The sequence below is a fragment of the Humulus lupulus genome, chromosome 4, assembly GCF_963169125.1.
Source record: "Humulus lupulus chromosome 4, drHumLupu1.1, whole genome shotgun sequence".
Taxonomy (NCBI): domain Eukaryota; kingdom Viridiplantae; phylum Streptophyta; class Magnoliopsida; order Rosales; family Cannabaceae; genus Humulus; species Humulus lupulus.
In genome coordinates this window covers 1,539,820-1,565,194 of record NC_084796.1, presented here as the reverse complement: position 1 = coordinate 1,565,194, position 25,375 = coordinate 1,539,820, and the positions used below count along the sequence as shown (strand labels likewise).

General features: G+C 34.4%; 4 protein-coding genes across 4 annotated transcripts; 2 read left to right on the top strand and 2 right to left on the bottom strand.

Moving 5' to 3' along the window:
* Positions 1-186: 186 nt before the first annotated feature.
* LOC133829572 (serine/threonine-protein kinase STY13-like) lies at positions 187-3,981 on the bottom strand. The gene is made up of 3 exons (XM_062259281.1): positions 3,772-3,981; positions 2,358-3,398; positions 187-973 (listed from the first exon to the last, which is right to left on the bottom strand). The coding sequence occupies exons 2-3, from the start codon at positions 3,272-3,274 to the stop codon at positions 634-636; spliced, it is 1,257 nt and encodes a 418-aa protein (XP_062115265.1). The 5' UTR covers positions 3,275-3,398; positions 3,772-3,981; the 3' UTR covers positions 187-633.
* A 2,587-nt stretch (positions 3,982-6,568) lies between these two features.
* LOC133829569 (uncharacterized) lies at positions 6,569-7,715 on the top strand. The gene is made up of 2 exons (XM_062259273.1): positions 6,569-6,810; positions 6,902-7,715. Exons 1-2 carry the CDS (start codon positions 6,614-6,616, stop codon positions 7,104-7,106), a joined length of 402 nt encoding a protein of 133 aa, XP_062115257.1. The 5' UTR covers positions 6,569-6,613; the 3' UTR covers positions 7,107-7,715.
* A 5,135-nt stretch (positions 7,716-12,850) lies between these two features.
* Positions 12,851-22,328, top strand: LOC133829565 (uncharacterized). The gene is made up of 25 exons (XM_062259271.1): positions 12,851-12,997; positions 13,077-13,215; positions 13,321-13,380; positions 13,469-13,570; positions 13,647-13,815; positions 13,912-14,013; positions 14,495-14,644; positions 14,927-14,966; positions 15,531-15,588; positions 15,768-15,850; positions 16,384-16,482; positions 16,622-16,734; positions 16,816-16,934; positions 17,269-17,339; positions 17,966-18,071; positions 18,458-18,597; positions 18,765-18,923; positions 19,038-19,141; positions 19,234-19,409; positions 19,788-19,977; positions 20,368-20,467; positions 20,953-21,121; positions 21,408-21,490; positions 21,608-21,684; positions 21,810-22,328. Exons 1-25 carry the CDS (start codon positions 12,869-12,871, stop codon positions 21,979-21,981), a joined length of 2,910 nt encoding a protein of 969 aa, XP_062115255.1. The 5' UTR covers positions 12,851-12,868; the 3' UTR covers positions 21,982-22,328.
* A 63-nt stretch (positions 22,329-22,391) lies between these two features.
* LOC133829568 (organic cation/carnitine transporter 7-like) lies at positions 22,392-24,527 on the bottom strand. The gene is made up of 3 exons (XM_062259272.1): positions 23,926-24,527; positions 23,044-23,823; positions 22,392-22,909 (listed from the first exon to the last, which is right to left on the bottom strand). Exons 1-3 carry the CDS (start codon positions 24,469-24,471, stop codon positions 22,655-22,657), a joined length of 1,581 nt encoding a protein of 526 aa, XP_062115256.1. The 5' UTR covers positions 24,472-24,527; the 3' UTR covers positions 22,392-22,654.
* Positions 24,528-25,375: the final 848 nt, after the last annotated feature.

The following is a 25,375-nucleotide window of genomic DNA, read 5'->3' as shown; positions in this document are numbered from 1 at the left end:
TAACCAGAACCAATTGATTTTGGTTAAGTCAAAACATTTAATTTCCAAACAATTAACACAAAACACAACTCGCATGCAGTTATATCTATCTGTATACTTGCTGTATAAAAATTGACATATCATAGATCATATATATATATATATATAGATAGATATAGTCTTCCCCCCAAAAGAAAAAAAAAAAAGTACAACAATTGCGTGCTTGACATATATTTGGTGGAAGGAGAACCCAACATCTTGCGTTTTGTCAAATACAACAGAACTAAACAAGGGAGGTGTTAATACATAGCAAGAGACAACAGAAACCCCAAAACAGAACTAAACAAGGACATGTGTATATGTGTATGTATACATACACACACACACACACATCCTATCTTACTAACTCAGCAGCAGCAACCGAATCTATTAATAACAGAAGAAGAACCCCCAAAACCAAATATTCTTTTCATCACTTTTCCTTTTTCTATCTTAACCAAAGATAATAATTAACCTGATAAATACACAAAAGCTACAACAATATAATGACCTTCTCTTGCCTCTCTTTTTTTTTTATCATTTTTTCCAAGTTTCTTCTTTTTTCTCTTTCTTTTTCTTGTAACGTTTCTCTTTTTCCCCATTTTCTCCTGAGGGTCAGTCTGCTGTCATCGGTTGGGTCATGCAACACCTGAAACGAGCCTTGCGCACGGTTGTCATGATCTCTGTCTCCGCATTTTCAAGCATTTTCACCACATCGGTGAAGGGTGGCCTCACATCAGGATTGGCATCCCAGCATCGAGTCATTATCTCACCCAGAACAGGTAAGCAATCGATTGGAACAATAGGACGGACACCCTTGTTAACAACTGCAAATGCTGCCTGCACTGCTGTCATGTTCTGAAATGGGAGCATCCCGGTGATAAGCTCCCAAAGAACTATTCCAAAGCTGTAAACATCCACTTTCTGCGTGTAAGGCCTATGCTGGATCATCTCACTGCAGAGCCAGATTATTCAAAAAAAAAAGGGGGAAAACAATCACCATATTGGAAAAATAAGTCGACGGATAGAAAATAAAATTAAAAAAATCAAACTTTATCGGAAAAGTCATTGCACAAAAAAGTTTCACCACCAAATCTTCTGAAGTGTGATCTTATGTGAAATATATAAGAAAAATTGAGACATAAACTCCTGCACAATGTGATTCAGATACATTTTTGTTGTAATGGTAGTCATAATTCCATGCAACTAGGAACATAACCGCACTAGTAGCTGTCGTAAAGATTGAAACCATCAAACAGTAGGAGACTGAACTAGTACATCTACCAAACTCAAAGACTTGCTCAACCATGACTATATAATTAAATAATTGGGGTACCCCTAGAAAGTGGAGCATATACTATCCACAAAACAATCACAAGATAAGACAAAAGAAGTCAAGACATTTCTGCTGTCATAATATGAAAGGATAATTATGTATAGAAAGAAAGATTAGATCATATCAGATGACAATTATGTATTAATCACGAAAGTTGTAGTCACTAGAAACCAGTGGCCTTATTCCAAAAGCAGATGAAATATTTTAATTCCTTTTTTAATTATTTTTTAAATAAAAAAACGGGGGGCCTATTAACATGCGCTCTTGTGCATGATCTTCACTTCAGACATCAACGAACATTTTTTTTTCACCAAAAATGAGATCGTCGTACCAGGATGAATATGAGCTACAGGATATCAAAAAATAACACAAAACGATATGAACTCACGGGTTAAACTTTCCAAGTAGCACATATTGGACCATCTCAAATTCAAAGATTATATAGAAAAGGAAATACATCACCTTTCAGCTGTCTCGACAAACGGAATTTAAAAGATGGCAAAGAGAAAGAGATCCTAGATGCTAGTATGTATAAAAATCAATAACCCCAAGGACAAAGTTAAATATCAAAAAAAGAATAAATATGAACACCTTTCCCTAGAATTAGAAGGAAGGTTATATATCTAGCTATTTTAAAAAGCTGCAAGGAAAGTGTACTATGAAAACTCATTTAAGAGAATCATACTGAGGCTATTCATAAATATGATTACTGGAACAAATTATCATTCCAAACTAGACGTAGTTCAAAAACCAAAACCAGCTTCAGTGAGTGTCTGGCAAAAGCAACTATATGAAACAAACTATGACATATAAAGACTGACAATGATCAAAAGCTACTCACATGCAAATGCTTATTAAGAACTAAAAGCAAACAATAAAGTAAAAAACATCACACACAAACAAAAAAGACTGTAAGAGCAAAACGATGAGGTCCATAAAATGGACTTTCCAAAAAAGAAAAATATAGCAAATTATCTTCCAGCTAAAGAGTTAAAAATCTTACGGAGCCATCCAGCGATATGTTCCTGTTTCTGGTGTCATCCCTTCTGTCTGCACCTCAATCCGAGCAACCCCAAAATCAGCAATCTTTATGGATTTGTCAGAGAAAATCAGAAGATTATCTGACTTGAGGTCTCGGTGGATCAACCCGAGCTCGTGAACATATGCCATTCCCCTAGCAACGTCCAAAGCTTGCTTGACTGCTAATTTCAAGGGAACCGAGCGACTTTGGCGCTTCATTAAGAATTGCCGAACAGAACCACCCTTAGCATATTCAGTGACAATGCACCAGACCATTGGTTTGCGGCAAGCCCCAATAAACCGAACAATGTTGGGATGCTTCAGTGTGGCCAGCATCTTAACCTCCTGCTGGAACTGTTGCTCCATTAGCTGAGCCTTTTCGGGGTCGTTTTCTGGCCTCTCCAAGATCTTGATGGCAACATCCTCACCCTTGTAAGTTCCTCTATATAGTTTTCCAAAAGCCCCTTGGGCGAAGGCCTCTCCCATATTTAGCTTCCTCAAATCAATGGTCCAGTTCTCATAGTTTTCAAGACCCTCTGTCATGGAATTGCTGTCCATTAGAGCTCGAGCAAGGGCATCATCACTCAGAACATGCATAACTCTTCCTCTGCGGTTAACACTCTGTTGGACGGAGCAATTGTCATTTGCACGTCGTCTTAGGCCTTGGTGGTTCAAGATGCGAGTGTGAGAATCGTTTGTATTAGAACCCACACTGCTGTTATCTATAGACATAGCAACAGATCCTCCGTCGTTGCTAGTTTGCAAGCTCCCAAAACTGTCAACAGACATGTTGGTCCCTTCATCGAGCTTATAATAAAACCCTTGGGACAAATCACAGTAGTTGTTGTCCTGGTTACTCATCCCTATAATTCCAGGAAACCTTTGACCATTCTCCAACATTTTTTTCTTCTGATATATATTTGTATATATAGTTTATATAAACAAAACAAAAACCAAAAGCCCTTCAAGAGAATCCTTATTTCTTCAGCATCACAGGCTTGTAGTTCAATCAAACCCCCAAACTCTGCCAAAATAAATCCACAAAGCAATTATTTCCTTTCTATTTTTAGACAAATTTCCTAAAAATGCAAATTTTATTATTTTTCCCTTTAATAAAACAAAAATAGAATAACCCCAACAATAAAAATTAAAACAAAAATAACTCCTGATAGAAAACCTAACGAACAAATATTACTCTAAATTCTTTTTTTTTCCTTTTTTAATTACTATTTAAAAAATAAATAAAAAGTAAGAAAGCCTAAGTTATCCGAAAACAAATTAGAAAACCAAATCTGCATCAATAAATTGCTGAGTATGAGAAATAAAAATAGAAAGTAAACAAAGAAGACGAGATTAAAGCAAAAAGGATCCGAGAGATGAAAATGAATAAAACGGACCTTGATGGAGATGGATTCGGCGCGCGATTCCGATTGCCGAGTCGTCAGAATCCGTCGAACGCAGCAGCTGAAGAGATCGAGCTCCAAGGCTAGAGATTTAAACGATTTCTTCCTCTTCTTCTTCTTCTTCGTCCCCTTAGTCTTCTAAGTCTCCTGGTCTTCGTTTACACATTTTCATCTCCTTTCTATTTTTCTTTTTTCTTTATTTATTTTTATATTAATATATAATATACATTTTTTCGCCTTTTTATTTTTCTCGTTTCGTATATTTTGTTTTTGTTTTGGATTTTTGTAATGGCGAGGAGGAATCATCCGGTGCGACGCAGCGAGCAGAGTTACGGTGCGCCCCTTGCGTTATATCCACGTGACCTCCACACCCTTTCGTCTTTGAAATTTTGGAATAAGAAAAAGCAGAGCTTGCGTGTCGAGCATCATCCAATCAGAATGTGCCACGTCATCAATAAGGGTAGTAGTAGTGCTTGAGCACATTTTGATTCTATTTTATTTGGGCATAGAAATAGAGAGAGAGAGAGAGAGAGAGCCAACCAGCAGCTCCAGTTGACTGCACTAGTCAATACTATTGGGCTTGGTCTTTTTGCTTTGTTTTTCACATAATAATAATAATAATAATAATAATAATAATAAGAAGAAGAAGATATATTTTTGGTGAAAAATATTAAATCTTTCTAATGAACGCGTGATTGGAAATAAATGTGTAATTAATATGTTATGTAAATAATAGGGTAATAATTATTATGAGTAATGATATGTGCACCAAAAATATATACTCAAATATTACACACAGTAATATAGTAATTTAGTATAATCAATCACATTTGTTAAAACTGGAACTATAATTAGTAATTACTAAGTATAATTAAAACTAATTCTTATGGGCTATAAGAATTATAAAATGTAATTAGGATCAAAATTAAATAATTATTCTGAATTACACTCATTTCTAAATACAGAGTAGTTTTCCAAACGCACCCTAAATTAATTTTTTTAAGGTAATGATACTAAATTTTTACTAATAATTATACTTCAATATCAAATCAATTTTTTTTTATTAATTCTAAATTTTTGTTAATAATTGCAGTTATGTACCAAATCATTTTTTTAATATAGTAATAATGTCAAATCTTTCTTAATATTACACTTATTTAAAGTAGTATTACTATAAAAAAAAAAATTAATATTTACGTGAGTATCAAAGCATTTTTAATAGAGTGTCAAAAATGTGGTGCATTATTATATTTAGCATATTTTAGTAAAATCATCACTCCAATAGTGTTCTAAAAAGTGTATCAAATTTGGTCCATGATATATCTTGTGCCAAAATATAGCATGGATCAAATTTGATACAACAATAAATGTTCATTTTTTATTTAATATATCGTCACTAATTTATTAATTAACAATTAATAATAACCATATTATTTTTTAGTTTATCTTTTTTATAATATAAAATGAAAAAAAAAATTGTATATTATCAATAAATATTAAATGAATTGTTGACTTTTTAAAGCTAATTTGCATCTTGTGCATTGAGGCACAATTGCAATAATTGAGCCAATATAGCATAGAATCATTTTTTTTACAAAATTTGACACAAAATTTATATCTTGCATAAAAAATGGACTTAGAAAATATTAATTTAATTTAGTATTTAAGTTCAACTATTATCAAAGATTTAGTATTATTTCTACAAAAAAAACTAATTAGGCTTTTAAATGCAATTATTATGAAAGGTTTGATATTTTTGTCACAAATAATCTTAATAACAAAATTAAATCAAAATAATAATTATTATATGTTTGACCATTTTCTCCTCATAACAAAATTTAATTTTAATTATTAATTCAAAACCCATTTGAGAGAAATTCCAAATTTCTCAAGCAAGTGGGTAGTGAGAGGTAGGGTCATGGAGTGTGAAGACTCAAGAATGTTAATTAAGCAATAATCTAATATATCTATATATATATATTTATATATATATTCATTTTAATCATTATTAGTTTCATGGAGTGTATTTATCATATTATAATTAATGAGAAAATTATATAGAGGGTGATGTTGGGTAGTCAAGTCATCATAATTGAGTCATAATATCACATGTTTATTTACAAAAAGAAAAGTGAGTTAAAAGTTGTGTGAATAAAAATTGAATTGAGAGGAAGATGATTTTTCTTGTGTGAAGTCATTAATTAATTAAAACCCACCAAAGCAAAGGAACCCTACAAAACAAAACAAAAATATACAAGTGGGCAACAGCAAAGCAAAATACCAATTACTCCCACCAAGTAATTACTTCTTCTTTTTTTGTCTTTTGTAAAGGAAGGGCATAAGTGTAAAAAAGTATACAATAAAGGGGCATTATATTTATGCCCAAAAATTTAATTAAGATATTCTATTTTTATTTTATTTTAAAAGTACATATAAATAATACATATTTTAAATATTTAAATAAAAAATAAAACTTGTTAAACTAAGAGTTTTTTTCTAAAAAATTATACATTATAAAAAAAAATTATGAAAACAAGATAAAATAAAAATATTAAAATTAACAAAAAAAAAAGAACTTAAAGAATGTGAAAAAAATTATTGAGAAAAAAGTGTAAAAAATAATATTTTTTAATTACTCGGGTGTGCATAATTTTTTTTGGAGTGCAAATAAATATAAATATAAGGAAAGAGGATGAGATGAGGTGTGAGAGGTTGACAATTGAGAGTAAATTTGATCACATATTATTATTTATTTATTTAATTTTGGGGTTTAATTATAAATTGAAATAATGAGTGGAGAGAATTTAAGTAGTGAAGTGAGTAGTCGGTAGAGGAAATGGGATGCGCAGTAGCAGGAGTCACAGGCTTGTTGGTATCACCATCGTCGTCGTCGTGTGCAGTAGTGAGCCGCGGTGGCCGTGGTGGCCGTGGCCGTGTGACCATGTCTGTGGCCACTGAGAAACTCGGAATCAAAATTGAGAAGAATCCTCCTGAGTCGAAGCTTACACAGATGGGAGTCAGAAATTGGCCCAAGTAAGTACACCATGAATTAATAATAATTTTCAAAATCAAAGATGGGGTTGTTTGTAATGATATACATATATATATGTATATATGGACATAGATGGGGTTGCCCTCCGAGCAAGTTTCCATGGACGTACGAAGCAAAAGAGACATGTTATCTGGTGCAAGGGAAGGTGAAGGTGACGCCCGAGGGAGCCGAGGAGGCTGTGGAGATCGAGGCTGGTGACTTGGTGGAGTTTCCCAAAGGCATGAGCTGCACTTGGGATGTCTCTCTCGCTGTCGACAAGCACTATAACTTTGCTTAACCACCACCTTCTTCAATTCCCTTGCCCTAATTTCCTACTACTACTACATTCCATGTTTATCTATTTCTAGTTTTACATGAGATATTTGTAGTTCTTGTTTGGTCTTATAGTTCTAAAATATATATAGGATAATCTTGTACAGGACTTCACTTTAAACTTTACTAGTGGGTTCTTTAGTGTTCTTGATTCGTTAACAGTTTTTTGTATTTTTTTTATGACTGTATATATTGTAGTTGTTTACAGCATCATGCAAATTTTCAGAAAATTCTGAAGAGTTTCAAGTACCGAAAACTATGTTCAAGCATGTTGTTTTTTACGCGTATAAAAAAAATTAGTCACGCATGCAACAACATGTTTGAACTTAGTTTTAGTATTGTAAACTATTCAAAATTTTCTAAAAATTTGCAGAATGCTCTAAATAGCTACAATATATACAATCATAAAACAATTCACACTGAAAATTGTTCATGGGTCGAGAATAGTCTCACGGTCAAATTTAAAATGAAGTCCTAAAAAAAAAAAAGACTTTCTACATTTATTACTAAATTAAAGTATTGTAGTCCATAACTAAGGAAATATTGTGGTGAATACAATATTTGTTTTATTTTACTTTCATATATCTACCCAAAATATCAAAATATATATATATATATATCTACCCAAAATAAAGTAATTTTGATTTAATTTATTTTAAGTAAATCTACTATTTAACAGCTGCCATTAATGGTTATGTTAGTTGAGTCATTTTCTTTTGACTTGAGTTGGTCAGCTGCTTTTAAATAACAAATCATATATTTCATTTTGTAACATTAGATTAGTCTTTACATTCAAGGAAAGATATCAACTTAACATTAGATTAGTGGATGTGACTCGACTCAATTTTCTCAATTGTAAGTGAAATTATTTTTAATTAATCAATAAAATATCTCTATTCAATATTAATTAAACAATAATTTATTAAGCAATGTGGTCCTTTTAATGAAATTCATAGAAATCATAGAATTTCTCAATCTCACACTTTTCTTATTTCATACACTTCTAGGTCCAATTCAAGAATACATTTCTCAAGTGTAAAATCATAAATCGCAATTCAATTCAATGGTGATCAAACATTAAACAAAAAAATGCATGAATAAATTAGAGAAACTTCATGAGAATAATATCAAAACTTTATTTCAATAACTTAAAATAGTTTCATCAATACTCTAGAAAATATGTTTAGTTCTTGATCACAAACATTAAACTAGGGGTGTTCATTAGTCGGTTTGGTCGGCTTATAACATATTTTAATCAACCCAGTGTAAAAATCGGGTTGCAAAAATCCAACTCTAACTCGTTCAATTAAGAAAGAAAAAAAGTTTAATATGTCCAATGTTTTAGGCGGTTTGGTCGGGTTAACCCACCCAAACCAATCTTAAGTTTTTTTTTAAATGTTCAAATAATTAGATTCAACAAACTAAAAGTATATCATACATCTTCCAAACTTAGAGATGTATGTATAAATGAAAAAAAAAACTCTTAATCGGTTTATTCGAGTTATATTGGGCGGGTTATATTCGGGTTATATGGTATAATTTCCCAATATAATAATAGAGTTGAATTTTTGTCGGGTTACATTTTTTGTCAGTTTTTTTCGATTTGGTTTGGGCGGTTTATTTGGATTGGGCGGTTTGCAAAAACTTTTGCACAACCCTACATTAAATCAATAACATTCATGTTCATAACTAATTAAGCTAAAAAAAAGCAAGAGAAGAAAAACTACTTTAGATGTTCAATTTGGCTTCAATCATTTTTCTCCTTGTTCTCCAATGTATTCTCTGCCTCCCGTTGTGATATAATTTGATCAATAATGTGCAAGTATACATAGTCAAAAAACAAATAATAAATGATAAGTTGTATTGTCTCCACAAGGATTGAATTAGCAAATAATTGTGCGCAAATCAATTATCAAACAATTTAATAGTGGTGAAAAATAAATTAAAAATACTTGAAATAAACTAAGATGGCAATATAAAAGCAAGAGAAATTCAATTGGGTGAGATGAGCTTGAATCATTAAATTTTTCTATGTCAAGTGACCTGTGCATTTTGCTTGTTAGAATGTGGAAAGTGATCTAGAAGTAGAATGATGTGCATGATAAGAAACATGTGGTTCCATCTCAAAACCAATTGGTAATGAGAGAAGTAACTCATGCTCTTATGTATTGTTGAATGTACCCACAACTTTCTATGTGTGATATTTTTCTCTAACATTGTTGTTGCAAAATTCTCAGAGTTAACAAAAATTCAAAATAAGTTCATAGAACTTTCCCAAATACTATGATATTAATTTTTTTTCACCTAATTAAACATATTCCTATGCCTGTCAAGTTTAAGAACTCAATTTTAAGCTTCAATTCACAATTGTTACACAAGACAAATAACATATTCCAATGCTATTCACAAAACATAATCTAACAAGATTATCTACTTGTGCATTCAAGTTCATCCATTATATTTAAAACTTCACATCACAAATATAACTAATCGTCTTGATATTGATGGCCAAACAACAACAAGAATTCATCATTAAGCACACTTGAATAAACAATGAGTATTTTTGCTAAAAATAAAATGCTAGAAATTTAAATTTAAAACTAAGACATAGAGTTCATCAATAATTTAAGCCTCAAAAGATTTAGTTCATGACTAAATTCAAGAGCACAAATCCAGAATCAAAAGAGTCCATGTGTATTTAAATAAAAAAAGCTAAAAAAATTACAAACTTAAATGAGATTAAAGAGGAGAAAACAAGCAAAAAATGATGAATCAATAATCTTGTCTTCCTATTCTTCATTTTCTTCCTTGGATTCTCCTCTTCAAGCTTCAAATTTCTTCTACTTCTTCTTTTTCTTCATTTCTCTTATTACTCTATCTACAATTGCAACTCTAGGATTCTCCCACTAAAATGGTGGCTTCCTTTCTTTTTACTGATGTTAGGGTACCAATCTTTCCCTAATTAGAAGACACATGTCATTTGTCTCTATTTTTTGCCCACTTTTTTTGTCTCCATTTTTTATTTTCTACAAAATGCTCCAAAATGCAACTCAATGTCTCTAATTTATGCCGCCTCATTACTCTTTGCCAACTCAATTAATAACATGTCAAGGGTCTCTTCTTCATATGCTGAAACCCTTTACTTGAATCCTGATGAAAATGTTTCAACAAAATTTCCTTTGCTGTAGCAAAATCTGAAATTTCAGCACAAACAAAACAACTTAGAAACCAATTTTTTTTTCATCTTTTTCCTTGGATAATTCATGCATAAATTCATTATTTTCTTACTTTCAGCTCTTAAAAAGTAACAAGGCACCATAAACTCACAACAACACAAAAATGAAAATAAATTTACTAAAAATAATTGCAAAAAACAAACATCACTCTTCCTAAGTCTACATTTATAAGCTTAAAAGTATAAAAATAACTATTTATTCAAGAGTTATAACCTCCAAGAAGTTCCAAAAGTGCCTCCAAGACATTCCAAAAGTTTCTTTAATGAAACCATAAGCTTATATTTATAGCCCGCAAGAAATTACCCTGAAAATTGAATTTAAAATTGATTAAAAAGTAGAATCTACTTGCAAGGCGCAATGGCATCTGAAGCTCTAACTCGATATGAAATTTTAAGTTATGGTAACAGTCTAGGCGCAATGGCGCTTCTCGGGTCAGTTTCTAGTAGACTTGATTTTTTTAGCTCGTTTCACTCCTTGGTTTTGACACTGCTCAATAAAGCATGCATAACTTTTTCATCCAAACTCCAAATACAACAATTCAAAAAGTTATGAAAATCCGAAAAAAAATATCCACAACTTATATTTCTAAGAGTTTTTCCATAATATAAATGAATAATGATCAAAATTTAGTTTGAAGTTCTAAGTTGGCTACAAAATCATCAATTAAGCTTATTCCTATACATTCAAGAGAATACATCAAATCCACATAAAAACTTGAAGTAAGCACACCAAATCAAGATAAAAGAGACATAAATTAGTGTATAAAATAGACACTCATCAACTACCTTACCTTATGAGTCGACATATGTGTTAAATGTCTAATTACTTGATGTTGAACTTGAACTTGAATAATGTTTTTGTGATTGTATAATTCTTGTAAAAGAATTATCTCTCAATCTTCTTACCCTAGCAGAAACCCTAGTTTTTTTTCTTCCTCTTCCTTTCGATCGGAGGAGTTGTTGGCACCTTGGTGGTGTTTGTGCTCTGGGCGAAAGTGAAATACTATTCACATAGCAAGTTAAGGTTGGTTTGCTTTTGGCAGGTGGCTTCGATGAATGGATTCCTTGGCGTGGTGGTGCTCTAGGCAGCATCTTGGACTGAGGCTCCAATTCTCACTCTTGTCAATGTAGGCTTCATCTTTTTTGTTGGTGGAGATGGGTGCTGGGCTCAACTCCCTTTTGGCGATGACAAGTTGTAGGGTTTTAGGACTAGTTTTCATGGCTTTGTTAAGTTTGGATCTTGGTTTGAATCCCTCACGACGATGGTGTTCTTGGAGCCTTTGAGCTTGGTACGACGAAGGGGTTCTCCTCTCACTGTTCATGCTATATGGATTAGTGAGGAGTGGTTTTATGCTCCTATTGGGTTTTCTCTACCTTAATTCGTATTGTTTCTATTTATTTGAGATATTTTCTTAGTTAGACTAGTTTGACTGTGTTTATATTTTATTTTAAGTTTTTTCCTTTCATATTGTACCCTTGGGTGAGATTGGTAGTAATAAATACCACAGATTTGTTTCATCACCTACTATCTCGGATAGTTTGACTCGTGTTAAATGATCACAACTTAGTGTGTTTGCCTTTGAAAGCGAATCTATTTCATTTATTGTCGTTTGCTCGCCCTATGAGAGAGTAATTTACTATTTTGACCCATTGGTGGGTTGTCCTTTAAAAAAGATACTCATTTTAAAAAAATATATTATTTAATTTCATTTAAAAAAAATTGGAAAGAGAAGGGCCAATAGTGTGGTTACATGTGAAATCCAGGTGGCACATTGAGGTGTCCTAAAAATGAAAGCTTTACAAGGGAAGAAAAGAGTGTTATTGTTCCATAGACATGAAAATGAGAAGACTTGTTGTAGGGTTTTAGGACTAGTTTTCATGGCTTTGTTAATTTTGGATCTTGGTTTGAATCCCTCACGACGATGGTGTTCTTGGAGCCTTCGAGCCTGGTATAACGAAGGGGTTCTCCTCTCACTGTTCATGCTATAGTAAGGAGTGGTTTTATGCTGCTATTGGATTTTCTCTACCTTATTTCATATTGTTTCTATTTATTTGAGATCTTTTCTTAGTTAGACTAGTTTAATTGTGTTTCTATTTTGTTTTATTGTTTTTTCCTTTCATATTGTACCCTTTTGTGGGATTGGTAGTAATAAATACCATAGATTTATTTCATTGCCTACTATCTCGGATTGTTTGACTCGTGTTAAATGACCAGAATTTAGCGTACTCGCTTTTAAAAGCGAATCTACTTTTTTTTATTGTCGTTTGCTCGCCCTATAAAAGAGAAATTTACCATTTTGACTCATTGGTGGGTTTTCCTTTAAAAAAGATACTCATTTTTTTCTAAATATTATTTACTTTCATTTAAAAAAAATTGGAAAGAGAAGGGCCAATAGTGTGGTTACATGTCAGATCCACGTGGCACATTGAGGGTGTCCTAAAAATGAAAGCTTCACAAGGGAAGAGAAGAGTGTTATTGCAATTCCATAGACATGAAAATGAGAAGAGTGATTGTGGAGACTGGTTTGGACTCCATATCCATGGATTCCATAGACGGACGAAGAAGACGAAGACCAAGATCTATTGCATCTCCCTTGTTCCTCTTATTATCTCTCTTACTGGTCAGTACTTGCTCCATTCTCCCTTCCTTCCTTACCCTATTTCACTCTCTATTATCACTGACAATTGGAATAACCTCAGTTGTTGCCGATCAACTCCGATGGATCTTCGTCTCCCGGTGGAAGAGCTCGACCTCAAACTCGCACCTCTTCAGTTTTCTCCTTGTTTAATCTCAAAGAGAAGAGCAAATTCTGGAGCGAGTCTGTTATTCGTTCCGGTGGTATGTTGTATATACCTACTTCGTTCTCTAATCTAATCTCCGCAATATCAATATCAATATCAATTTCAATTACAATTTCATTCAATCCTCTTCCTTTTTTCTCAGAATTTGATGATTTGGAATCTCCCACCTCTAAACTGGGTCTTCTCAATTACACCAAGGCAGGTAAATGAAATTCTACAAACTGCACCAATCCTCACTTTTCTTTAAAATGTTAAATGAGATTTGAATCTTAATTCGTATTTCATTTCAGGTAACATTGCCAATTATCTGAAGCTACTCGAAGTTGACTCTATCTACCTTCAAGTTCCAGTCAATTTCATCTTCATAGGCTTTGAAGGCAAAGGAAACCAAGGTATATCTTTCACTTTCTCTTTTCTCTTCACTCCCATCACTCTATTTTTTCCTTAACTCTTCTCTTCTCTTCAAAGAATTTAAGCTTGAATCCGAAGAACTTGAGCGCTGGTTCACAAAAATTGATCACGTCTTTGAACATGCTCGGATTCCCCAAATTGGACAAGTCTTGGACCCATTTTACAAGACTAGCGTTGAAAAAGAGCTGCGCCACCATCTTCCTATCGTCAGTCACGTAAATTACAAGTAATCAATTCTCTTTCCCACTTTTATTAGTTGGAATCAATGGAAGTTTACTTTTCTACATGTAAAAATACTCAGCTCATCATTGTGCCTTTGCAGCTTTTCCGTCCATGCAATACTGATGGGAGAAAAGGTTACCTCCATATTTGAGCAAGCATTACGTGTTTTAGCTCGCGATGATGATGTCTCTGCTGCTAACAAGTATGCTGCATTATTCACAAAATTTCATATTTTTGCAGTTTTCCATTTTCTAATTTCATTTAGCTCTTCTTTTCTGTAACATCTGGTTCTTGATATTTATAATTTATTACCCATAACACAGCTCAATCCTTGCTCCTTAAAGTTGCCCTGAAATTCCAGTGAAGTAATAAAAATATGAACTTGGCAAGAATTGAAGTACATTTTGTTGAGTAGAAGTAGAATTGTGTTCTTTATATCTTTGCTTCTATAGGAAAGAATATAAGATTTCGGATTTATTTATTTGTTACATTTCTTTTTAATATGTACACAAAGCAATCCTAATTTAGACTGCAAGATACTTGTTTGGTTTAGTCACTACCTTTTTTTTTTTTGATAAGAAACGAACATTGTAATAATGAGTAGAAATGTGGAACAGAAAACCACACAACAAACAAATTAGAAAGTTATCTCCATATTACTTATTTTTTTCTGTCTTTTCCAGGGATAATGTGGATTCTTTTTATCAAGTGGATTTGGATGCTATGGAAGTCCTTTTCAGTAGCCTTATTGAATTTCTTCGACTTGAAGATACATATAATGTTTTCATTCTGAATCCAAAGCGTGATGTAAAAAGACCTAAATATGGATACAGGTGCGTACTTTTGTCTGAATGACTGGTAGCATTGGAAATGCCTGGCAAGCTAAAAGATTTTTAAGCTGTTAGAGATATGACAGTTTAGCCATATTGCAAAGGAGCAACTTTGCTAGATATTTTAAGCTGCTTGCATTATGTCACAGCTCACCAAAACTCAAGTATTTCTGGCTTAAGCTATTATTTTTTCCTCACTGTGTGTGTCTTTAATTATTTAACGGAAATTTCAATATTTCATCATGAATTTAACTTCTTGAGTTACTGTTTATGAATATTCTGCAGAAGAGGTTTATCAGATTCAGAATTAAATTTTCTTAAAGAGGTATGCTTATTTTATTATTGAATTCTGTGTTCTTTTCACTGTTTGTTTAATAAGTATTCTGCATCTTAGGATGATTATTGTTTACTATTTTGTTTGTTAATACATAGTAGATACCAAGTCTTTTATTATTCTGATTGTTTTATGTTGTATAGAACAAGAATTTTGTTGGGCTGTGGGATAAAAAAACCAATGAATCTTTTAAGATGTGATATTTCAGAGGAGGAAATAAGGAATTACTTTTTTTTTTTCTTTTTTCTATCACTAAGGATTTGGGAACTGTTAGACTAGACCAATTTTTTTTAAAAAATAAAATAAAAATTATATCGTTTTTTCTGGGGATTTCTTCACTCCCTTTGTTATGTTGCCTATTAATATATATATATATATTTATATATTTGAAACAGTTAGCCTATTATTATTATTTATAAAACTATTACTTATTGTATTTTTTGTGTTGTTGAACAGAACAAGTCTTTGCAAACAACTTAGATTATGCTTCTTTTGATTTCATGTTGCCTTTTTAATGTTGAAATGAATACGTACTGATAGGTTTATTTTGTATAGAACAAGACTTTACAAACAATGATTCGTCAGTCAGGAGGCACTCCTGAAGCTGTTCTTGGTATGTTTTCCTCTTTCATTAGCTGTATTTCATGAGGAAATTTGTATTCTTGTTTGTTTTTGATTTACCTCGAGGAGATCTTTCAAGAGTATTTTATTCACTTCCAGTTTCCTTTGGAGACAAAAAATGTGACCTCTGAATTTGGAGAATTCTAATTTCTAAATATAAAATGTTCACAGCCTTGGATAAGATTAAGAAGCCTTTGTACGAAAAACATCCCGGGGTAGAGTTCTCCTTGAGGATAGCTGAAGACAGTGATACGGTTAGTACGTCTTACCTTTCTTATGTGGATAATAGTGGATGATGAGCCTTGTTTGAAACAACTGTCTCAAACATGTTTACACTGATACAGAGTCAAATGTGCAATGATGTTTAAATACAGTGAAAGAAATATTTGTTAAGGAAATAATTTAACATGCGTCGTATGTCTTTTTAGATGAGACAAGACAAGGCTCCAAACTGGTTTACTCACTTCCATTATTTGGAAGGGAGATACATTCATAAAGCTCCTTTTAATGCCTCTACTTATTTACATGATGAGAACTATAAAGATTGCCGGCAGCTTCGTTTTGATAAAAAAAAAAAAAAAAAACTAGGAAGATGACCATCTTGTATAATCTCTTGTTTGAGTGTAGAAGTTGTGTGTGCTACTGTTATAGTTTATTTAATTTGTTTCTACCAAACATTGGACATTTGCTAGCACATAAATCATTTACTTAATAGGAAGTATAAGAGCATCAATTTTATTGGTTTTCTAATGTAACTAAAAAGGTTATATTCAATCCTCATTTCTAGGTAGAGTGGTACAATATGTGCCTGGAAGCACTGAATAACATTGAGAAGTTAACTCAAGGGAAGGATACTGCCGCTACCATTCAGACCAAAGTGTTGCAGGTATATATTTCTTGTTTACTAGATAGAAGATTCAGATATATCAAGTGAAATTAATGTTTTCAACAAACATAATTAGTTTTTCTGTTGTTATTATTTACTTTTTTATTTTTCCCCCTTTTTCTTTTTTTCAAAATCCAAGTTATTGAAAGGGAAGAATGAAGATATGAAGCTTGTTTTTGAAAAGGAATTAAGATCTGGAGATTTCAGTGTTCAAGCAGAATGTCTTACAGATACGTGGATTGGAAAAGACAGGTAAGAGTTCTTTCTTTTATGCACAAAAATTGATGTCACAGATACTATAGTACCATTGATGCTTATATGTTCTATTTCCAGATGGGCATTTATTGATTTGAGTGCGGGTCCTTTCTCATGGGGACCAGCAGTTGGTGGAGAAGGTGTGCGGACAGAACTGAGTTTACCAAATGTAGAAAAAACAATTGGCTCAGTTTCAGGTACTCTTGTTGCTCTCTGTCTATGATTTGGTTATTTTTTCTAAAAAACTAAGTCCATTGAACTGTACTGTCATTTCCTCAGTTGTGATGCTGTGATCTGTTAAAATGTTTGAAAGATAATTGGATGACATTGGCTCAGATCCATACATGTTTGAAGTAAATTACATTTTGAAAAATAAAAGTTGCTGAAGATTCTAATTAATGAGATGGACACCGTTGCACTTGCATTCTATTGTACATGTTTCATTAGAGTAATATTTTTTTTACTCTATAGAGTTTTGTAAGTTCCTTTTACATTTTTCTAATGATTGTGATCCTGATTGTTATTGTGCAGAGCTTACAGAAGATGAAGCTGAAGATCGCTTGCAAGATGCTATTCAGGAAAAGTTTGCTGTTTTTGGGGATGTATGTGCTTTTCATGATAAAATGCATTAGTTAAAATATTTCTGTTTGTCATATTTCACTCGATTGTGGAATTCATTTTCTCCTTTCTCTGTAACATTTGAAAAGGAGTAAAGGAAAATCGAGTCTTGCTATATAAATAAATATCTTTTTCTGAGGTTAGCATCGATTATGACAACAATGATTACTCAGTATCTCTTATTTCATTAGTAGGATATGAAAGGAGAAAAAGAGATTAAAACATGTTAAATATTGTATTGATATATATATATATATAAAATAGAGAATCCAGTAGTAAAAAATAATTCATTTCTTATTTCATTTATTTTACTGATGTAAATTGGTTCATTTATTTTATTTTACATAGTTAGGTGCTGCCATTTCTTATTTCATTTATTTTATTGATGTAAATTGGATTTTAATCGGTATATTTATTGAGCACCGAAATAGAGAATCCAGTAGTAGCAAAATAATTTTAACAACAAAAATGCAGAGGAAGAAAGTATATGAATGTGATTTTCAAATAAATTTACTTGTTAATTTTTTTTGGGGTTGAATAGTGTTGTTTAGGGGAGGTTACCGTCTACGAGGATTTCTCGGTTTAATTTAATTTCATTGTCTAATTGCAGAAAGATCATCAAGCGATTGATATTCTTCTGGCTGAGATTGATATATATGAACTTTTTTCTTTCAAACATTGCAAGGGGAGGAGAGTTAAGCTGGCTCTTTGTGAAGGTAATCCTTTTCTTTCTTTCTTTCTTATTTAATTGCATGCTTTGTTAGTAAGTATTAAATATGTTTGTTTCTATGTTGCCAAGAGATGGGTTGTTTAGCATTAGCCATCAGCTTTGGATCTTTGTTAGGGGGAAGATGTTATCTTGGATTAGCCATCATTTTTATTTACTTATCTTTTTTTTTTGGTGGGAAGCAATAAATCATGCTTCTTCTCTCTGTCTGCCTGTCTTTCTCATTATTATTTTTTTGGTCTTGTGCTTATTATTCCTTGGTTTCGATGCCTTTGATCATGTTGGGTCCATAGTTATATCAGGATTATGTTCTTTGTGATTGTTATTTACCTTAATGCTACAAATTTTTCAACCTTTGTTATTCATTGGTTTTAGAGCTTGATGAGAGAATGCGGGATTTGAAAAATGAGCTACAGTCATTTGAAGGTGAAGAATATGATGAAGCCCATAAAAGAAAAGCCGTAGAGGCACTGAAACGAATGGAGAAATGGAATTTGTTCAGTGATACTCATGAGGTTTGTGATTGGTGTAATGATAATTTGCATGCCTTGTCTGCCATTTCTACGTTTACAAGAACATGCTTCTTAATAATATTATTAGTTCTCTTATGTTTATTAATTTTGTTATTTGTTTTGTTTTGTTTTATTGTGTGTGTTTGTGTTGATTATTTGATCATGTGCAGGAGCACCAAAATTACACAGTGGCTCGAGATACTTTTCTAGCAGATTTGGGTGCAACATTATGGGGGTCGATGCGACACATCATATCACCTTCCATGGCTGAGGGGGCATTTCATTATTATGAAAAGATATCTTTTCAGTTGTTTTTCATCACACAGGAGGTATGCAATAATATATTTGATAGAGAATCTTCAGCACGCAACTGGGTTGTAATTTTAATTATTTTTATTATAATTCGTGCCATATTACCAAGTACATACTGCTAATTCGTGCAGAGAGTCAAACGTTTTGAACAATTACCAGTGGATCTTGACGCTCTAAAGATTGGGCTCCAATCTTTGTTGCTACCTTCTCAGAAGTTTTCTTTCAGTCCTCACATGTATGAACCAGTATTGTTTTTTATTTGGTTGATTAATGTCAAATATTGGATACTTAAATGCTGTAACATTACATGTATTCATGTTATGTTAGGTTACCACTTTCAGACGATCCTGCTTTGGCAATGGCATTTTCTGTGGCACGGCGAGCAGCAGCTGTCCCACTATTGCTTGTTAATGGAACTTATAGGAAAAATATTCACACATATCTTGATTCCTCCATTCTGCAGTATCAACTACAGAGGTTGCATGATCATGGCTCTCTCAAAGGTTCTTTGCTGCCTTTGCCCTTATTTTTTTTGGCACCCTATCTATTTTTGTGTGAACTTTATTTCATTTGGCAGACCAACATCAAGAGAACTTATTGTATTGATGCCTAGCAATTACCAGTGAACTGTTTTTTTTTATCCTGTCCGAGTATTTTGAATAAAAAACCATTTGTGTATATTTGGTTTCATTCATATAAATGTAATAACTTTGAATCATTAGATTTAGGCACACATGGGGATATGAGATTGGTAATGCAATGGTTGGCTGGTTGCTATTTCTAGTATTTTTATTATTATTACAGATGAATTTAGATGTTTGAAGTTCAGGTTTTCTTTTTGCATAGTGTGGTAACACTCGTACACTTTCTGGACTATGCAGGTACACATGCCCATAGCAGGTCCACACTGGAGGTTCCAGTGTTTTGGTTCATTCATGGTGAGCCATTGTTTGTTGACAAACATTATCAGGCTAAGGCACTTTCAGACATGATTATTGTTGCTCAGTCAGAGACCTCAACCTGGGAAAGCCATCTACAGTGCAATGGACGTTCACTTTTGTTGGATCTAAGGTAAGCATTTTAATCATCTGTTTCATTTATAAATTTCAGCCTTTTCTTTTCTTGCTGTGGGGGTGTTGGATGCAACTGAACCATTTTCAATGCTTTTTATTTCATTAGGTCAGCTATGTTTTCCAGAAGCTAATTGCATATTGTTGATGGGTTATATTATCTATTTTGGTCTGGACCTTTTAATCAGGAATGGTCTTTTGATTATTGGTGGAATATCTTTGCAAACATATTTAATTTATGTGTTTCACTCTCTTTGAAATTGGCGTTTCGAAAGTAACATGTGTTTGATGTTGCCTTTGGGATGTTATATCTTTTTGTAACACTTGCTAAGCACTTGGGAAAAGCATCTCCAATTATGCATTGATTTTTTTTTACTGCCCCCATACATAGGAGGCCAATAAAAGCTGCACTGGCTGCTGCTTCTGAACATGTGGCTGGTCTTATACCTCTACATCTTGTTTACAGTCAAGCCCATGAAACTGCAATGGAGGTAAGTAACCTAGAATCTGAATTTCCCTATTTTGAGCATTTTTCAGTTATTCTTGATTTATGAGCTTCCCGTGTGCAGATTTGTAATTGATATAAAAACCATTTTTCTTTTGGAATTTTGATTTGAGAATTAACTTTTGGTTATTTTCCAAACAATGGTCGGGGGTGTCCCCCCCCCTCTTTTTTCTTTTTCCCAATAGTAACTTTAGATTGCTAGGTCATTCCAAGTTCCATCTGCTATGTTTTCTCGTATATGTTGGTTCTTGTAATTTGTTTTTCCGTCACTGTGTTTTCTTTTAAACGCGACTCACAACTCCACACGTCAAAACATATAGAAGCATGTACATGCACAAACTTAGAAACACTCACCCTGTAACATTCATTTTTGTCCGCAGAAAATATTTTGCATGTGTATATGGAGTTTTGTATCATGTGTATGCATCTTTTTTGTGATATTATATGGAATACCATCTGGCATATCGACAGGACTGGATGTGGTCGGTGGGATGCAATCCTTACTCCATCACTTCTCAAGGTTGGCACATTTCGCAGTTTCAGTCTGATACAATTGCTCGTAGTTACATCATAACAACTCTCGAAGAGTCTATAGAAATGGTCAATTCAGCCATCCATCTTCTTATCATGGAGCGTACAAGTATCCTTGCCCATAATGTGACTTATTCAATTATATCGATTTTATGCACTCAATTCCATGCAGCAGGGCACATAGATGGTGTAATTGCTCATGAAAGTTATTTCAATTTGTTTTAGTTTTACTTTATTAGGATGCATATAATTGGTGAAGTTGATAAGTCTTCTGTCTTCCACTTTTGACCTCTTTGATTCGCACATACACCTCTGCATAGCATATTTTGTGAATTAGCTGTATTTTTTTTCCTTTCTGTGATTTTACATATTGTTGGAAGACTTAACTGAGCCAGCGGAAAAAACCTTCAAACTCTTCAAGTCTCAAGAGCGCGAGCTAGTTAACAAGTACAATTATGTTGTTAGCCTATGGAGAAGAGTGAGTGATCTTGTTCTTTTGCCTTGAATTCTTTTCCTATTCTAATTTTGTAAGAGAAGTTGATTTAGTCGGAACTGTTTCAACTGCCAATTTGATATTGTGGTTTTTTTTCTTCAGATTTCAACTGTTTCCGGAGAATTGCATTATGGGGATGCCATAAGACTGTTACATGCTCTGGAAGACTCATCCAAAGGGTTAGTTATCAGTAGTTGTGGTTGTTCATCAATAAAGTAAATATAAAACTTAACTTTGAGAAATCTCCAGAGAGAGGGAGATTTATATTTAATTATTATGGTTTGGTTGGGTTTTTTGCATGCAGATTCTATAGTCAAGTAAATGCAACGATAGCCCTTCTCCACCCAATTCACTGTACAAGAGAGAGAAAAGTGGATGTGGTGTTTGATATGACTACAATTCCTGCTTTTCTAGTTGTGTTGGGAGTCCTGTATATTGTGTTAAGGCCAAGACGACCGAAGCCAAAAATCAATTGATTGATCGGTTTTAATCGAAGGACATAGTTAGTTGCAGATGGTTTTTTCTCGAGATACATACATCGGAGATGAAATATCCATAGCTTGTCTTCGGCTGGATTCTGTTTCATCAGTAGCTGCGGCCTGCAAGAGTAGTGGTGTTTGCAGAGGTGGAGCATTGCCCAAATTATTGTCACTTCTTCGCAATGCCAGCGAAAAAACTAACATTTTTGTTCTGTTAGAACTCTTACCATGCAACCAACGACATACATACCGTTGTGTAATCACTATACTAATCAACAACACCACTCGAGTTGCCCGAGTGTTTTACATGGATTTTGTCTAGCTGTACTACTACAGCCTTCTCATCAGTTGAGTACAGTCTACTATGCTTTCTTATTACTTGAGTTTGAAGAAATTAACAAAGGACAAAACCCAAAAATAATTATGAAATTTATGCATCCCAAGCCAAGACATATAATTTTTGTACAACAAAATAAATAGTAACACTCCACGTGAGGGGTAAAAATGGGAAAACCAATAGCTTGTTTGTTTCTTAACCTTAACTAGCCTAGTGATTCTCTCTCTTTTGTTTTTTAAAGGATAGGATAGGTTCTTCATAAACAGTGAACCAACACCAACCTCCCTTGATCCTAATACATACTTATTATTAGCCTATATTAGGGGTATAGAGCTAGGGAATAGTAGAGGTAGAGCTAGGGCTAGAGGCAGAGAGCGTGTCCTGCAAATCCTGGCCCTTGGTCTCATATGGAAACAGTATGACAGAGAGAGCAGAGATAAGTAAAACTATCTCAAACAGAACAACGGCAGCCGTTTGGTGGCAGCCAGCCACGAGTCCCACTGCTACCATAGGGCACACTATTCCTCCTATTCTTCCCATTGCGCTCGCTACTCCACTCCCAGTTGCCCTCATCGGAGTTGGGTACAACTACACACACACACACATCACATGTATCATAATGAAATGATCAGTAGTTAAGAAAGAAAGAACTAGTAATAATAATAATAATAATAAGAAGAAGAAGAAGAAGAAGATGATGGTGGTGGTGGTGGTGAAGATACCTCTGGAGCATATATACAGGCAACTGTGAAGGTCCCTAGGGTGCACATACGAGCACCAAACAACAACCCAGTTGTTGATGAAGTCGTAGAGTTGAAGTTGAAGTTGAACGCCAGTGGTAAGAGGAAAACACAAGCCATCAGGAACATGATAATCATAGAGAGCTTTCGTCCAACTCTGTCTACAATGAAGGCTGACAGTACAATCCCTGGAACTTCAGCTAAACTGGTGATGAACACATCGACGTACAGACTAGAAGAACCACCACCACCACCACCACCGGTTTCTCTTTCTGAATTCCAGTCCAAGTAATGGTGGCATTTGGTTTGGCCGGCACTTAGCTCCGATGTCAGCAATATAATGCCATAGTATGAAAATGAGTTTCCAAAGTACAAGACCCAGAGCAGGATTGTGGTTCGAATATACTTTGGGGAGAAAATCAGAGACAAGGAGGACGACAAGGGTTGTGAAGATTGTGGTCTGTTTTTGAGTAATGGGGTGGTGTTGGAATTTGAATAATCAACTTTGTTTTCACTTTCACTTTCATCTTCATTCTCACTGACTGTGTGTTGTGGTAAGTCGGCGACCAGGGTTCCAGGAGGGAGTTTTGCTTGGTTGACCAAAGCTATATTCTCCATTATATGCTGTGCATCAGCAAGTCTGTGATTGGCACACAAGTACCTTGGAGACTCTGGAATGAGCGGGTAGAACAGGACCAATCCGAACGATGGTATGGAAGATAGGGCAAGAAGCCATCTCCAATTCAGCGTCGGCATCACAATCTGTAAGATGAGCAATTCAATTTGATGGGTTAATCAGCAATGAAAAAGAAAGATAGGTAGGAAAGAAGGAAGACGATCTCAATTCATCGATCTCATTCTCACCCAAGCAAGCGCAGCCTCAAAAATGGTGCCGAAAGTCCAGAAAGTGCAGAAGACGACCATCCATTTGCCTCGATCGGAAACGGGAACGAACTCCAAGAACCAGCAGGAGAAGACGGGGCCACCGCCCAAGCCGACGCCGACGAGAGCGCGGAGAATCAAGAGAGCCGTGTAATTGGGAGAGAAGGAGCTGAAGAAGGAAGCGAGAGTGATGAGGAGCGAAATGCCGAGAAAAGAAGGCCTCCTTCCGAAGTGGTCTGAAACGAGACCCCAGACGGAGGCTCCGAAGAGCATTCCGGCGAAGACGACGGTGGAGAGAAGGGTCTGCTGAGAGGTTGAAAGGGACCATTGGGATTGGAGAGCTGGACCTATGAATGAGAGGAGCATCAGTTCGGAGGCGTCGGCGAAGTAGCCGAGGCCTGCGTAGCAGAGCATCCTTGTTTGGAACTTCCCGAACCCCACTGCCGAAAGACCTTCGTCCACCGTGTAGCCATGGCCATAGCCACTGACGTCTTCTTCTTTGGTGTGATCAGAGTCAGCCATGGCCATTCCCGTTCCTATTTCGAAACGAAACCCCTAAGCTAAGGTAAGCTAAGCTAAGCAAATTTGACTAACTAATTAACTAACTTTACGTACTTACTGACAATATCAGCCATTTTACTTGCTTTCAAAACGACGTCGTGGCGTGGAGTTTGTGTTGACTTTCACTTTGACCTTTATCGTATAAAGCCCAATAAGCCAAATAAGTTCGGGCCCAAATGACATAAACATATGAAAAATAATAGGGAGGTTTTAAAAAATATGGTTTTTATATAATTATAGTGTAAAAATAGGAGGATTATATTTTTACTAATTTGTATGAAAAAATTTATTAAAGAAAAACTAAAGTACGAGAAATACAATTACTAGCTAACTAAATATGAAAGGTAAATTTAAAACCAAAACACATCTGTCAAATAGGTGTACTATTGTAAAATTAGAATTCAACTCTTCTCTCTCTCAAACCCCATCAATACAAACTCATTCTCTCTCCAAAACCAAGCCACGCCATTCCCTCTAGCTCCGGTGATCCTAACCGAACCCAACCGTTCAAGAGCCCAGCTCTGCTTGAGCCCCACCATTCGAACCCAGTTCCAATCGTTTGAGACCCCAGCTCTGCCTGAGCCCCACCATTCGAACCCAGTTCTAATCGTTTGAGACCCCAACTCCGCTTGAGCCCCAACCGTTCGAGACCCCAGCTTCGTTTGAGAGCCCCATTTGAGCGCGACATCACCATCTCCACGACAAACCACATCCAGCTCCGCCCGTGGTGTCGATGCGCACCCAGATCCAAAACGATGGAGCTCGTGTGCAGGGGATAGGGGGTTCTGGTAGTGGTCGGAGGCGAGGGTGGAATGTGGTTTGTGCTCGAAGGTGATGCATGGAGGTAGATTAGACACGAACCCTGTTGGGG

Bases quoted from the DNA above. Each gene is read 5' to 3' on its own strand.
- LOC133829569 (XM_062259273.1), top strand. From the start codon at position 6,614: ATGGGATGCGCAGTAGCAGGAGTCACAGGCTTGTTGGTATCACCATCG. The intron at 6,811-6,901 runs GTAAGTACACCA...ATATGGACATAG, and splicing joins GGAGTCAGAAATTGGCCCAA to ATGGGGTTGCCCTCCGAGCA.
- LOC133829568 (XM_062259272.1), bottom strand. From the start codon at position 24,471: ATGGCCATGGCTGACTCTGATCACACCAAAGAAGAAGACGTCAGTGGC. The intron at 23,824-23,925 runs GTGAGAATGAGA...CTCATCTTACAG, and splicing joins TTGAGGCTGCGCTTGCTTGG to ATTGTGATGCCGACGCTGAA. The intron at 22,910-23,043 runs GTATCTTCACCA...GTGTGTGTGTAG, and splicing joins CCTGTATATATGCTCCAGAG to TTGTACCCAACTCCGATGAG.
- LOC133829572 (XM_062259281.1), bottom strand. From the start codon at position 3,274: ATGTTGGAGAATGGTCAAAGGTTTCCTGGAATTATAGGGATGAGTAAC. The intron at 974-2,357 runs GTAAGATTTTTA...CTGGCTCTGCAG, and splicing joins ACATATCGCTGGATGGCTCC to TGAGATGATCCAGCATAGGC.
- LOC133829565 (XM_062259271.1), top strand. From the start codon at position 12,869: ATGAAAATGAGAAGAGTGATTGTGGAGACTGGTTTGGACTCCATATCC. The intron at 13,571-13,646 runs GTATATCTTTCA...TTCTCTTCAAAG, and splicing joins TGAAGGCAAAGGAAACCAAG to AATTTAAGCTTGAATCCGAA. The intron at 17,340-17,965 runs GTATGTGCTTTT...GTCTAATTGCAG, and splicing joins AGTTTGCTGTTTTTGGGGAT to AAAGATCATCAAGCGATTGA.